At 43.4% G+C, this 16,141-nt stretch overlaps 1 protein-coding gene across 1 annotated transcript in view; it reads right to left on the bottom strand.

Annotated features, from left to right (window-relative positions):
- The window catches only part of LOC126355974 (uncharacterized), a 626,068-nt gene that overhangs the window by 168,742 nt on the left and 441,185 nt on the right, over window positions 1–16,141 (bottom strand). Inside the window, exon 16 of the mRNA XM_050006583.1 lies at window positions 12,180–12,479. Within this exon, the coding sequence (XP_049862540.1) occupies window positions 12,180–12,479 (300 nt within the window). The remainder of the gene's footprint in view (window positions 1–12,179; window positions 12,480–16,141) is intronic.

Here is a 16,141-nt window from a genome sequence, read left to right as displayed (position 1 = left end):
ATTCTCCTACAACCTTTTCTTTTACTGCTCCCGCTACAACTGCATTCTAGTCTCTCACGACTATTAGGTTTACACCTCCCTTTATGTACTGTATTACTCTTTCAATATCTCATATGATTTCTCTATCTCTTCATCATCAGCTTGCGACGTCGGCATGTATACCTGAACTATCGTTGTTGTTTCTGGCTTACTGCCGATTCTGGTAAAAACAACCTTACCACTGAACTGTTCACAGTAACACGCTCTATACCCTACCTTCCTATTCATACTGAATCTCACTCCCGTTATACCGTTTTCTATTGCAGTTGATATTACTATACAGTCATCTGGCCAGAAATCGACATGTTCTTTCCATTTAACTTCACTGACATGTACTGTATCTAGATTGGCCCTTTGCTGATTTTGTAGCTCCCCTACCAGCTCAAGGTTTTGACGTTCCCCGCCACGACTCCTAGATCGTTATCCTCTCTTTGGTTATTTAGTCTCCTTCTCGTGGTCACCTCACTCTTGGCAGTCCCCTCCCGGAGGTCCGAATGGGGAACTAGTCCGTAATCTTTTGCCAGTGGAGAGACCATAATTAAACTTTCCCAGTTACAAACCACATGTCCTATGGATACACTTTATGTACCTTTAATCAGGCAATTTCTATTGCCTTCTGCATCCCCATGCCGTAGATCATTGCTGATCGTTCCTCCTTCTTCGTTATTCGATCTTACGTCTTTCAAAGCTCTCTTAACGTTAAAAGTAAGACGTGGGTTATTTTTTACCTATGAGTGTTTGTCGTGGGGTCTATGCACTCAAAATGAAAATAAATACCAAACGTTTTAATCGTTTATGGGATTGTACAACTCACCAAAAGTTTTTCACAGTACTCCTTATGAAAGTATGAGAAATTTATCTGTTATACCTAAAGTATGAAGTAGACCATTCTTGATCAACAAGTAGTTTAACGCAGTTTGTCACCAATAACACTGGTTTTCAGACTCTAAATATCTCCTGGGGGTGTTTGAGTAAGACTGTTTTGGACAAAAATAACCTGATATACGAAGAATGGACAAAAATAACCTGAAATACGACGAATTTGAATGTGTGTTTCTTTACCCCACAGACTTGCGACATTCCGACCGACGATGTGATATGGGGAAACCACAGAATAACTTGTACATGGAGGAAGGCCCCTCCCTCCTTCCTGCACAATTTATCCGGGGCTATTCTCGTAGCTCCAGTAAATGACAGCAGATGTCAGGCGGATCGGCCTTATAGATGTTTCCTGTCTGTATATACTTGTGTGCAGTCAAGCCTAACGGACTGAGGCTCTGAGGCTGTCCAGACGTCAGCGAATTGGCGTAGAGGGGGTTTCCCCTCCCTGTATGTTATTCTGTGGCTTCCCTGGTCACTTTGTCAGTCTGCATGTTGCCAGTCCGTAGCGAAACAAAAGCCGCACTGATGTAGAGCATCATAAAGGTTTGTCGCTTGGGACATTCCGTCAGGTCTCGCGCTTGCAGTCTATTTTCGCGAGTTCACGCCATTGAAACAACATTACGCGGCTTTACGTTGGCTGATATTTTTTACCATCTGGAGAACATTTCACAGACAAAGTCGAGTGACTAAAGTGATATTGAGGCGAAGGCAGAGATGGACGACAATTTCTTTAAAGTGCCAGCTGACGACTTGGGTGATTCCAATGCTTCAGATGAACAGCAAGCAGAATCTGATCTATCTGATGATGTCCTACCTCTTGCACAATGTTAGCATTGTACATTCTAGCAAAGTTTTTAAACCGACGAGATCATTGTCCACTGTACAGCTTTCCTACTTTTTCCTTTAGGTGTCGGTTCCATGGATTCTACCTGAGGACATGGACGTCCTTCCCGACGACGATCCACCGTATTTACAATGCGGGAAGCAGCCTTGAATGAGGACAACAACGGCGGGACGGAGGATTTGTCAGTCAGCTATCACATGAAGTTTGTAGGTCATTGACATATAAAACTTTAATCAGAACTCAAACGCTTTATCACTGAAATGAAATGATCGTATGGCATTGTTAAACGGGAGGCCCCATGCGGGGAAGTTTGGCCGCCGTATTTAAAGTCGTTTTTAGTTGACGCCACTTCGGATACTTGCGAGTCAATGATGATGAAATGATGGTGAAAGACACACAACACCCAGTCATCACGAGGCAAAGATAATCCCAGACCCCGCTGGGGGTCGAACCCGGGATCCCGTGCGCAGGAAGCGAGAACGCTACCGCAAGACCACGAGCTGTGGACATTATCAATGTTTATCTGACGTAAGCACGCAAGTCAAATTTTGTTGTGGCTTTTCTGTAGATGTCGTTCCCTATCTATAGTAGGTTACGAAGAACTTTTATATTCACATAAGATTCAATTTTCAGCTGAAAATGGGTGATAATCTGGGTGTTGCGGACGACTCTCAAGACGGCGATAGCGTGGCGGTCGGTGTAGTTGACGGAGCTGCCATGGGTGGAGGAGGTCGCGGGGCACTTGCTGCCCGTCGTGGAGCGGCAGCATTTCGTGGACGAGGAAGAAGGGCCGCCGGGCGGCACTCAGCCCCTGGCAACGAAGCTGGAAGCTCTGATGGCGCCAAGTGGACGCGGACTGAGCCGTGCAACACAGCAGGCAGGCACAGTTCTGAGAATGAGTAGCTGGAGACACCCGGGCCGACAGCATACGCCATACGACACGCTGTAGGTGACTCGCAACTGCCAGCGGTGCGGTTATTTGACAGCGTCCCTATCATGAAACTGATAGAAAAAGTGCACTGAAAGAAAGGCGAACAGCACACTTGGTAATAATTAGTGGTCTCTAATCCTAAAAGAACGAGAGGCTTTCATTTGATTTTTTTGTGCTAAGTTCCTATGGGAATAAACGACTGAGGTCATCGGTCCCTAGGCTAACACACAACGTAATCTAACTCGAATTAACCACGCTAAGGACGACACACACACCTATGCCCCAGAGAGGACTGGAACCTCCGACGAGTAGAGCCACGCGAACTGTGGCAAGGCGCCTCAGACCACGCGGCTACCCCGCATGGTATCTTCCGTCATGTACTGAATGACACGTTCAGTATTCGCATACACTTCCCCTGTCACTTTGTCTTCAGATTGCTACGTCGGAACGTATACCTGACCTATCGTTGTCGGTGTTAGATTGCTGTGGATTCTGACGAGAACAATCACTGAACTGTTCACAGTAACTCACTCTCTGCCCTACCTTCCTATTCATAGCGAATTCTAATTCCTTTATACCACTTTCTGCTGCTGTTGATATTACCCTATACTCATGTGAACAGAAATTATTGTATTCTTTCCATTTCTCGTAACTGACCACCACTCTATCTAAATTGAGCTTCAACATTTCCCTTTCCAGAGTTTCTAACTTCCCTATGTGTCCAAACATCTTACATTCCACGTTCTTCCTCATAGAGAGTTACCATTTCTTTGGTTATTCAGTCCTTATTCCATGGTCACATACACTTTTGCAACCCCCTGTCGGAGATACGAAGTGGGGGACTAGTCCAGAATCTTTTTGCCAGTGGAGAGATGATCATGACACTTTTTGAGTTGCAGGCCACACGTCGTTTGGATAAATGTGATGTATTTTTAATGCAGTGGTTTCCATTGCATTCTGCGTCCTCACGCCTTTGATCATTGCTGATTCTTCCTTCTCTAGGGGCTGCTACCAATTCCAAAGGCCACAGATTGCCCTGAACCTCTGTCCGCTCCTCCGCCTGACAAGACTGTTGTCTTAACGAGGGTGGCTTATTATGCCGGAAGTCATTACACGCCATTGTTTATGATTTTTATTCAAAATTTAAGCTGTGGGTGGGTTCAAATCTGGGACCTATGGCTTTACTAGTCAAAATCGCTGCCTGTGGGATATAGGTGCCAAATTGGCTATATTAAAATGCATATTTGCTTCCTTGTCAATACGTGGTCCATGTTATTCAACCTGTGTCATACATTAAGAGAAAATGTAATAGCTATGATCATGATAGAGGGCAAAAGACAGAGAGTCCAGACAGTAAGGACATGAGCTTTCAAAATTTCCTTTAATACTAGTGTGACAGAAATTTACAAATGTGTTCCATATAAGAAAAAACTTATTTCTTCACTCTTCCACTCAGTGAAACACATAGGAAATTTATGTACTACAGTATTACTGCTATATTCTCTGTGCTTTGTGTATATAAAATCTGGAATGTCCAGCAACATTGTGAAAAGAACAAATTGCTACACACGATAAAGATCACACATTAACTAAAAATACACGTGACAAAGAAGCAGGTACACATTTCAGCTTTTGTCGAAAGCCTTATTCAGAAAGGGAAACACGCACACACATTCATACAAGTAACCACACATCACATGCACATGAACACTGTCTGCAACAGCTTTGGCGAGAATACGACTGTGTGTGTCGCACAGAGGCAGCAATCTTGAGTGAGGAGGCAAAAAGGGATGGGTAGTGGGGTAAAGATAATGGGTAAAAGGTCAGTACTGCTTGAGGGAGCATCCAGGTGTAGATGGTGGCAGGAGAAGACTTCCAGGCAGAGTGTCAAGAGGCTATGTGGCAGGGTGCCGCCTGTCTGCAACTTAGCAGACACACACACACACACACACACACACACACACCTCTCTCTCTCTCTCTCTCTCTCTCTCTCTCTCTCTCTCTCTCTCTCTCTGTGTGTGTGTGTGTGTGTGTGTGTGTGTGTGTGTGTGTGTGTGTGTGTGTGTTTGCGTGGGTGTGTGTACGTGTACGCGTACAGTGTCTAGAAAGGAGGATGTGAAGTTGCAACATTTCAAATTGCAGTCTGCTCTGCTATTCATTACTTCACATTTGGCACACATTAATTTAGTTCTGTGTCTTTGAGCTCGCCTGTCATGAAGGCCTTATCTGCTGATACGTCACTGGCCGACACTTAATATCAACAATTCATACCAAACAAATTTTATACAAACTTTTGAAACACCGGTATCTTGAAATTGCATAGTTCAGTAGCACTCCAACTATAACACGAAAAGCATGGAAGACAATAAACACTTAACCTTCAAACACTTAACTTTAACAAATATTCTAGTCGTTCCATTGTAAAGAATCGTACAAAACCGATTTGGAGAGGTCTTCAGCGTGACAGCGTATCGGTGCATTCACACACGTAAGTTATAATCAAAACACTGTCTTTGACTTTACACCATGTAACCCAGTAATATCTTCTTTTGACTTAAGAAGAGGTGTTTCATGTGATTGACAACGTTCCTCTCCACGAAGCAAAGTTCTGATATTTCTTGTTCTACATTTCATGCTGCACAGTGCTTCGCAGCGCCACATAACCCGACCAGCTTGCGTCCGCTTTCCTGGTCTTGTGAGAATTGCTTCAGATGGCTTGGGGAGAGTCGATGTAGATTGTACTAGTCAACCACAATATTACTACAGCTGGGAGTGAGGGCGCTTCGTTCGGCTTATCGTCGATTTTTGTCGTGATACTTCCCGAGGACCTGCTGAAACACTTGGTAGGCTATGCATGGTCATTGAAACCTTTCCAAGTGCGATGCGTTTACCTTAGTTAAAATTGAATTTGTTTGCTATAACGTCACAACGTGTTTCTAACAACGGCCACGAATATCCTGGTGCAATAATGTATTGGTAGTGGCAGAAATCATGTGATACATGCTAGTGTCGTGTCGGCCCTCCTTTTCAACAGCGTACTGCAGATACTCGACGTGCCATGGAGTCTACAAGTCATTTGAATTACCCTGCAGAAACATCGAGCCATGATGCCTTTATAGTCGTCCATGAATGAGAAAGTGTCACCAGTAGAAAGTTTTGTGCACGGACTGGCCTCTCGTTTATGTCCTATAAATGGTCGATAATATTCATAAAGGGCGGCCTGAGTGGCCAGATCATTCGATCGAGTTGCACGGAATGTTCTTCAAACTAACTCCGAACAATCGTGGCCTGATGACGTGTAGCACTGTCATCCAGAAAAATTCCCTCGTTTATTGTGGCCACGAAGTCGATGAATTCCACGTAGCCGAACATAACCATTTGCAGTCCGAGATCGGTTCTGTTGTACCAGATACATAGTCCATTAAAGCCCACACCATTGAGAATCCACCACGAGTTTGCACAGTGCCTTCTTCGCAACTTTGGTCCATGGCGTCGTGAGGTCGGTGCCCTACCATCTGCCGTTTTTTTGTGTCATCATTCTTCTGGCTGGTTTTATGGGGCCCGCCACGAATTCTTCTGCTGCGCTAACCTCTTCCTATCAGAGTAGCACTTGCAACCTATGTCCTCAATTATTTACTTGATGTGTTAAATCTGTCTTCCTCTACAATGTTTGCCCTCTACAGCTCCTTCTAGTACCAAGGAGGTCATTCCCTCATATCTTAACAGATGTCCTATCATACTGTCACTTCACCTAATGAGAGTTTTCCACATGTTCGTTTCCTCCGATTCTGCACAGAACCTCCTCATTCCTTACGTTATCAGTCCACATATTATTCAACATTCTTCTGTAGCACCACATCTCAAATGCTTCGATTCTCTTCTGTCCCGGTTTTCCCCACAGTCGATGTATCACTACCATACAATGCTCTGCTCCAGACGTACATTCTCAGAAATTTCTTTCTCAAATTATTACCTATGTTTGGTACTGGTAGACTTGTCTTGGCCAGGAATGCCCTTTTTTCCAGTGCTAGTGGGCTTTTGATGTCCTCATTGTTCCGTTCGCCATTGATTATTTAGCAGCCTAGGTAGCAGAATTCTTCAACTCTATCTACTTCGTGACCATCAGTCCTGATGTTAAGTCTCTCGCTGTTCTCATTTCTGCTACTTATCATTACTTTCGTCTTTCTCCGATTTACTCTCAGTCCATATTCTGCACTCATTAGATTGGTCATCCCATTCAGCATATCATGTAATTCTTCTTCACTTTCACTCAGCATGTCTTTGTCATCAGCGAATCGTACCAATGTTATCCTTTCATCTTAAATTTTTATTCCGGTCCTAAGATTTTTCTTTTAATGCCATCATTGCTTCTTCGATATACAGATTGAACAGTTGACTTACACCCTTTTTGATCCGAGCACTTCATTCTTCTTCATTCAGTCTTTCTTGGTTCTTCTGCATGCCGTGTATTATCTGCCTTTCCTTACAGGTTTCCCTTAAATATCTCAGAATTTCGAACATCTTGCACGATATGACTTTGTCGAACGCTTTCTCCAGGTCGACAAATCTTAACATATCCTCAATTTTCTTTTACATTCTTCTGCATATTATTCTTGTCAGTAACGTGGATTCATGAGCTATTAAGCTGATTGTGCGATAACTTTCGCAAATGTCAGCTCTTTCAGTCTTCGGACTTGTGTGGACGATATTTTTCCGAAAGTTACATGGTATGACTCTTACATTATACACACCAACGTGAATAGTAGTTTTGTTGCAACTTCCCCCAAGGAATTTAGAAATTTTGATGGAAGGTTAACCATCCCTTCTGCCTTATTTGACCGTAAGTCCTCCTAAACTCCTTAAATTCTGATTCTAATATTGGATCCTCTATCACTTCTAAATCGAATTCTGTTTCTTCTTCTATCACATGAGACAAATCTTTTCGCTCATAGAAGTCTTTAATGTGCTCTTTCCACCTATCCGCTCCCTCTTCTACATTTAACAGGTGAATTCCCGTTGCACTCTTAATACTACCACTCTCGCTTTTAATGTCGCCTTCTAACAACCATTTATTTTTTGATTTCATCACATTTTTCATGCAGCCATTTCGTCTTAGCTTCCTTGCACTTCCTATTTATTTCATTCTTCATCGACTTGTATTTCTGTATTCCTGAGTTTCCCTTTTGTACTTCTTTCTTTCATCGATAGACCTAAGTATTTCTTCAGTTACCCATGATTTCTTAGCAGCTACCTTCTTTGTACCTATGTTTTTCTTCCCAAATTCGGTGATTACCCTTTTTAGAGATGTCCATTCGTCTTCAACTGTACTGCCTTATGAGCTATTCGTTATTGCTCTATCCACTGCGTTAGAGAACTTCAAGCGTTTCTCCTCATCCCTTAAAATTTCCGTATCCCACCTCTCTGCGTATTGACACTTCCTGATTAATCTCTTGAACTGTAGCCGACTCTTCTTCATTGTGATCTGAGTCTATACCTGCCCCTGGGTATGCCGTACAATCCAGTATCTGATTTTGGAATATCTGTCTGTCCATGGTATAGTCTTACTGAAATCTTCCCGTATCACCCGGTCTTTCCCAAGTGTACCGCGTCCTCTTGTTATTCTTGAACAGAGTACTCGCTATTATTTGCTGAAATTTATTACAGAACTCAATTAGTCTTGCCCCTTTCTCATTCCTTGTCTCAAGCCGATATTCCCCTGTAACCTTCTCTTCTACTCCTTCCGCTACAGCTGGGTTCCAGTCTCCCATGACTATTACATCTAGATCTCGCTTTATGTGCTGTGTTACCATTTAAATATCCCCAAATACTTTGTCTATCTCATCATCTTCAGCTTGTGTCGTCGGAATTTAACCTGGACTATCGTTGTTGTTGGTTTGCCCTCCATTCTGATAACAGCAAACCTATGACTCAACTGTTCACTGTAACAGACTCTTTGCCATTCATTTATATTCATAGCGAATTCTACTCCCGTTATACCATTTTCTGCTGCTGTTGATATTACCATATAGTCATCTGACCAGAAATCCTTGTGTTCTCTCCATTCCATTTCACTGACACCTACTATATCTAGATTTAGTCTTACCATGTCCCTTTTCAGATTATCTAGCTATTCTACCACATTTAAGCTTCCGACATTCTACAAGCAGACTTGTAGAACGTTTCCATTTCGTTGATTATTCCATCTTTTTGTCATCGTCAACTTCCCTTGGCTGCCCCCTCCCAGAGATCCGAATGGGCGACTATTCCCAATAATTTGCGAATGGAGAGATCATTATTACACTTTTCCAGTTACAATCCACATGTCGTGTGGATACACGTGATAAGTCTTTAATGCAGTGGTGTCCATTTCCTGCTCAATCCACATGTCGTTGATCATTGCTGATTGTTCCGCCTTTAGGGGCAGTGTCCCATCGCAAGGACAAGAGAGGGCCCTGAACCTCTGCCCACTCCTCAACCCTGTTTGACAAGGCCGTTATCCGAAAATTACCTCGAGCAATTAAACAGAGAACCGACTCGTGGAGATAACATCTGGGACCTACTGATAACAAACAGACCCGAACTGTTCGACTCTGTATATGAAGAACAGGGAATCAGTGATCATAAGGCCGTTGCAGCTTCCCTGAATATGGAAGTTAATAGGGATATAAAAAAAAGGGAGGAAGGTTTAACTGTTTAGCAAGAGTAATAGAAGGCAGATTTCAGACTACCTAACAAATCAAAACGAAAATTTCTGTTCCAACACTGACAATGTTGAGTGTTTATGGAAAAAGTTCAAGGGAATCGTAAAATGCGTTTTTTAGACAGGTACGTGCCGAGTAAAGCTGTGAGGGACGGGAAAAACCCACCGTGGTACAACAACAAAGTTAGGAAACTACTGTGAAATCAAAGAGTGCTTCACTCCAAGTTTAAACTCAGCCAAAACCTCTCAGAGAAACAGAAGCTAAACGATGTCAAAGTTAGCGTAAGAAGGGCTATGCGTGAAGCGTTCAGTTAATTCGAAAGTAAAATTCTATGTACCGACTTGACAGAAAATCATAGGAAGTCCTGGTCTTACGTTAAATCAGTAAGTGGCTCCAAACAGCATATCCAGACACTCCGGGATGATGATGACATTGAAACAGAGGATGACACTCGTAAAGCTGAAATACTAAACAACTTTTTCCAAAGCTGTTTCACAGAGGAAGGCCGCACTGCAGTTCCTTCTCTAAATCCTCGCACAAACGAAAAAATTGCTGACATCGAAATAAATGTCCTAGGAATAGAAAAGCTACTGGAATCACTCAACAGAGGAAAGTCCACTGGACCTGACGGGATACCAATTCGATTCTACACAGAGTACGCGAAAGAACTTGCCCCCCTTCTAACAGCCGTGTACCGCAAGTCTCTAGAGGAACGGAAGGTTCCAAATGATTAGAAAAGAGCACAGGTAGTCCCAGTCTTCAAGAAGGGTCGTCGAGCAGATGCGCAAAACTATAGACCTATATCTCTGACGTCGATCTGTTGTAGAAATTTAGAACATGTTTTTTGCTCGAGTATCATGTCGTTTTTGGAAACCCAAAATCTACTCTGTACGACTCAACATGGACTCCGGAAACAGCGATAGTGTGAGACCCAACTCGCTTTATTTGTTCATGAGACCCAGAAAATATTAGATACAGGCTCCCAGGTAGATGCTACTTTCCTTGACTTCCGGAAGGCGTTCCATACAGTTCCGCACTGTCGCCTGATAAACAAAGTAAGAGCCTACGGAATATCAGACCAGCTGTGTGGCTGGATTGAAAAGTTCTTGGCAAACAGAACACAGCATGTTGTTATCAATGGAGAGACGTCTACAGACGTTAAAGTAACCTCTGGCGTGCCACACGTGAGTGTTACGGGAACATTGCTTTTCACAATGTATATAAATGACCTAGTTGATAGTGTCGGAAGTTCCATGCGGCTTTTCGCGGATGATGCTGTAGTATACAGAGAAGTTGCAGCATTAGAAAATTGTAGTGAAATGCAGGGAGATCTGCAGCGGATAGGCACTTGGTGCAGGGAGTGGCAACTGACCCTTAACATAGACAATTGTAATGTATTGCGAATACATAGAAGGATCCGTTATTGTATGATTATATGATAGCGAAACAAACACTGGTAGCAGTTACTTCTATAAAATATATGGGTGTATGCGTGCGGAACGATTTGAAGTGGAAGGATCATATAAAATTAATTGTTGGTAAGGCGGGGTACTAGGTTGATTCATTGGTTGAGTCCTTAGAAAATGTAGTCCATCAACAACGGAGGTGGCTTACGAAACACTCGTAGGACCTAAACTTGATTATTGCTCATCAGTGTGGGATCTGTACCAGATCGTGTTGAACGAGGAGATAGAGAAGATCCAAAGAAGAGCGGCGCGTTACGTCACAGCCGTATTTGGTAACCGTGATAGCGTTACGGAGATGTTTAACAAACTGAAGTGGCAGGCTCTGCAAGAGGCGCTCTGCATCGCGATGTAGCTAGCTCGCCAGGTTTCGAGACGGTGCGTTTCTGGATGAGGTATCGAATATATTGCTTCCCCCTACTTATACCTCCCGTGGAGATCACGAATGTAAAATTAGAGATTAGAGCGCGCACGGAGGCTTTCAGACAGTCGTTCTTCCCGCGAACCATACGCGACTGGAACAAAAAAGGGAGGTAACGACAGTGGCACGTAAAGTGGCCTCCGCCACACACCGTTGGGTGACTTGCGGAGTATAAATGTAGATGTAGACTTCTTATGCCGGAAGTCTTCGGCTACCAGTGCTGATTACTGATCAATATTTAAGAGATGGGGGGTTTAGAACCCGGGACCAAGAACGTTTTGTTTACTAACCAAAGATGCCAATCATAGACCACAGGTGTATCAGCTCTCATTACATGTAACTGGTACTCATCCGACCAGGAATTGGTTTTCCAGTCATCCTGGGGCCATCACTATGATCACAAGCCCAGGAGAGTCACTGTCCTAATGGATACGTCCGTCGTACACCCACGTTGATTTCTGCAGTTATTTCATACAATGTTGTTTGTCAACTCTTAGGAAACGCTGCTGTTCTCGACGTTGGCCTTGGTATTCTCGGTCCACAAGTGACAGTGTGGATCATAGAATACTAAGTTCTCTAACGATTTTTGAAATGGAGTATTCCTCGAATCTCGCTACAGCTGCCATTCTGCGTTCAAAGTCCCTTAATTCCGATCTTGCAATCCTGCCCATGTCGGAAAACTTTTTACTCACCTGAGTTCAAATGACGGCTCTGCCAGTTCCTAGCCCGTGATTTTCCGCCATTTGAATGTACGCATACTGGTATCCTATGACTTTTGTCACCTCACTGTATTTGTGGATGGAGGTAGTTTCGTGTTTTTGTTGGATCTCTTTTGTCTATTAAGTGTGCTACATTTTTCTGCAGCCATCCATACGCTAAATGAACAGGCAGTACTCACGTCCAGACGGCGGGCTGACGCCGCGAGGGAGAGCGCCGAGTCGCCAGAGGGCGCCTCGTAGCCCGCGTCGGCGCCCGCTGCCAGCAGCTCCAGCACAGTGCGCCGGCGGCGGCCGGCGTCCGAGCAGGCGGCGGCGTAGAGCAGCGGCGTCCAGCCGCAGGCGTCGCGAGCGTGCACCGCGAGGTCCCGGCTCAGCACCTGCACCACCTCGGGGCGCCCCACAGCCGCCGCCACGTGCAGCGCCGACACACCCCCCGGCGCTCTCGCTTCTCCTTGTTTCGCCACTAGCGATTCCACCCACTGCAGAAAAGATAAGATGAGGCTAGTGTAAGGAACACGGTCAATGAATAAGTACAATGACGGAAAATGTCCCAACACTCAGAAATAGTTAATGTACAGTCATTGAGTTTCAGGAATATATTTCTCTAGGTGACATATTTATACGATTAACATTGGAAGATCGCAGATTAGTTTAAACCCCACTGCCAATGTGAGGTGCTAGTGCATTAGTAACAAGTTGAATACAAGCACTAAGACGTGGATGCATTGTGTTGTTAAGGTTCCGGATGCTGGTTTGCCTGCTGGAGTTGCCTGCCTGTTGCACATGGTTGGCCAACACAGTGACGCTAAGTGCTGGTTGGGGATGCCGCTGGAGTTGTCCTCCGATGAAGTCCCATATCTGATCCATTAGAGACAGCTCTGGTGACTGAGCAGGGCGAGGTGACATATGGACACCCTGTAGAACATGTTGGATTACAACAACGATGTGTCGACGAGCTTAACCTTTTGCAAACACCCACTGGAATGCTGTTCATGAATGGCAGCGTAACAGGTCGAGTCACCAGATGTAAGTACAAATTGGCAGACAGGAGGCATGGGATAACCAAGAGAGTGCTCCTGCTGTCATACGAAATGGCACCCCAGACCGTAACTCCAGGTGTACGTCCAGCATATCTAGCATGCAGACAGATTAGTTCCAGGCCCAACTGGCCTCCTCCTACACACACAAAGCCATCACTGGCACCGGGGCACAGCCTGCTTTCAAGAAAACACAACAGACCCCCATCCTGGCCTCCTATGATCTCTCGCTTGACACCACTCAAGACGCAAATCGCGGTTGTTTGGGGTCAGTGAAATGCACGCCACATGGCATGTAGCTCGAAACTGTCCTTGAAGTAAGCGATTTATAATGGTTCTTTATCCCACTATGGTGGCAAATGCTCCTCAAGTTGCTGCTGCAGATCCAGTGCGATGCACGAGAGCCATTTTCCAATCACGATGGTCTTCATTGTCAGTAGTGCCAAGTGGCCGTTCGGAGTTCGATTTTTTGCAACTGTACATTCTCGTGACCACCGCTGACAACAGCCGTGTACAGTCGTTACTTCCTTGCCAAATCTTCCTGCAGTGTTGCAGAAGGAACATCTAGCGTCTTGTAGCCCTGTTACATGACCTCATTGAAACTCGGTGTGGTATTGATAATGATGTCCTTGTCGCCTCAAAGGCACTGTTGACTAACATCAACTCATCAAGTCCAGTCTCAAAGGTAAATAGAGCTCAAGAACATTACACCGTGTGTTTGAAGCAAAGCTGCTCTGCATTCTCATAGCGACACTACTTGCTCAACTACTGTGATACTGGAATGAAAATTGAATAAAAATTCTCTTCCTGATGCAGAAGCACCTCCACCAACTTTCGTTTATGTTGCACAGCTCCTTCATGGTACTGCAATTTCTTCTTTTTTTTTTTTCGTCAGCGAACCTGTGTACCTGGGCCTTTCGCAGTCTTCAGTCACGACGACAAATATACAAAAATTTCAGGAACCACCACTTGCGAACTTAACTGGTCGATACAGAAATGGAATATGTATTAGGGACGCTCAGCGAAGGAACAGAGCTCACTTTAAACTTATTAGAGGAAATCCTGCAGCTTCCGCCATGTATAGTCTGTTAAGCACAAGCAAAGCAGTTACTTTTTCCATATTTCTTTCACAGTATAATTCTCAAATTCCATGTGGGTTTTGTAGCCCAACTGTCGTTTCTTTTCTTTATAAATATATAAAGGAGTGACATGCTCGGAAAGTGGCACGTTGTATATATTCCTTTCTCTGTGTGAATATATATTAGGATGGTACACTAGTTCGTAGCGTGTTTGTTTTGCATGTTAGTATTCCTGTTGCTATGGATTTATTTATCGATTGACGTTATTTATTTATAGTTCACTGCTCCTACTTAATTTTAGATATTCTCATTTGGTTATGTGACGATACGTCGCATAAATATTGACATTTTTATCGGTTGTAAACCTTAGTTAAGTATTTTATTAATATAATTATTATTAAAGATATAGTTAATGTTCTTGAAACAACTGATATGCAGCAATAGTTTAAGAGAAGCATCTTTATAAAATGTCTATGAAAATAAAAAAAAAGATAGAAAGAGACGCGAATGTACTGCCGGGGGGGGGGGGGGGGGAGAAGGACGTATTTTTTGGGACACACACTGTTTTGTTTCGTGGTACGGAAGGCAGCCATTGAGCAGCTACACATATTTTATGTAAGTTATTCGTGTTTCTGCTTAAATAAGCTTGTTATTATTATTACAAAATGAATTTCTTTGGAATAGTTGTCAACTCGAATGCTCGCAGTGGCTAACTATTTTTAATAAGTATTTTTTCAGTAATTTGCGATGCGAGAAGCTCATCTTCCGATGCAGCCTCTGGTCGGCCATTGCGCGCCTAAATATTAATTTATTAAGTGTTAACAGTAACTGTAAATGGGAGAGATTTCGTTGTAAGAACCTTTTTAAATTACAACAGATAATTAATTTACGTTAGTGTTCATGTTTTTGAACTATACAGATTCCATGAGTTCAGTAAGTTTCATCTTGGCCGCTCCACGGCAACAATCGAAATTCTCTCAAGCCTTGCTTTGCTATCAATAAATATAAATTAGCAAAATTATATTCAGTTCAGTTAACGGCAACTATATTTTAGTCATCACGTTCAAAATCTAAAGTTGGTACATGAATAACTGAGGCCCTTCAAGAACCCGTTTCATATTTACTTATGCACGTAAGTAAAAGTGATAAGTAAAGACAATATCCCTGAGAGAAAGAAGCATGCTGATAAATTAAAAATAAAATTATATGAAATATATATGTAAGTGGCGCCCAATGTGGTGCATATTTGCTAGCCATTTGTGACGTCGGTGCCATTTGTTAGGTTAGATATATTATATTTTTTAATTTGTTAGCTGAATTTTTCTTTTGTTAGGGCATGATTTTTTCTCTCAGGGATATTATCTTTTCTTATCACTAATCCCGTATCTTTGCACGTGACGATAACTTGTTTATTTACGCTAACGTAAGGAAAATAAAAGTATGGTTGAGCCCAAACAAGGAAGCAAGTCGCAGTAGAATGACATGAGCGCAAACACAAATGATAATGCTTTGCATCTAGTAGAACAAAGACTGTGTGTTGTACTATGAAATGCTTCCCATAGGTGTAACTATCACTGCTCAAATTTTTGTCAAAGACTAACACTTGTTGTAGAAGCAATCCAAGAACAACGACCATGAAGACTGGGTGACATGGTGCAGCTCTACCACAGCGCCCGCCCCCCTCCTGTTAGAGTGACAAGAAGCACTGAACAGAAGCAGGGTTGGAACTGATTCAGCAGCCACCTTATAGATCTGATTTCGTGTCCTCAGAATTTCACCTTTGCTCCTATCTATCGAGAAACTTTCAAGGAATTATATACTCATATGCAGCCGTCTAGAAAGAAATTAGAATTATATATTAATATCTTCAGATGCTGATGGGGTTGATATATATCAACGGGACGGGTGAAAATATGTTCCCCGACTGGGACTCGAATCCGGGATCTCATGCATACATTGCACACGCTCTATCCATTTGAGCCACAGAAGCAGGGACTGTTTCGTGCACGCCTCCCATGAGAGCCA

This window comes from Schistocerca gregaria, chromosome 3 (genome assembly GCF_023897955.1).
Source record: "Schistocerca gregaria isolate iqSchGreg1 chromosome 3, iqSchGreg1.2, whole genome shotgun sequence".
In the NCBI taxonomy this organism is placed as follows: Eukaryota; Metazoa; Arthropoda; class Insecta; order Orthoptera; family Acrididae; genus Schistocerca; species Schistocerca gregaria.
The sequence above is the reverse complement of the archived record's forward strand: the minus strand, read 5'-3'. Positions and strand labels throughout refer to the sequence as shown.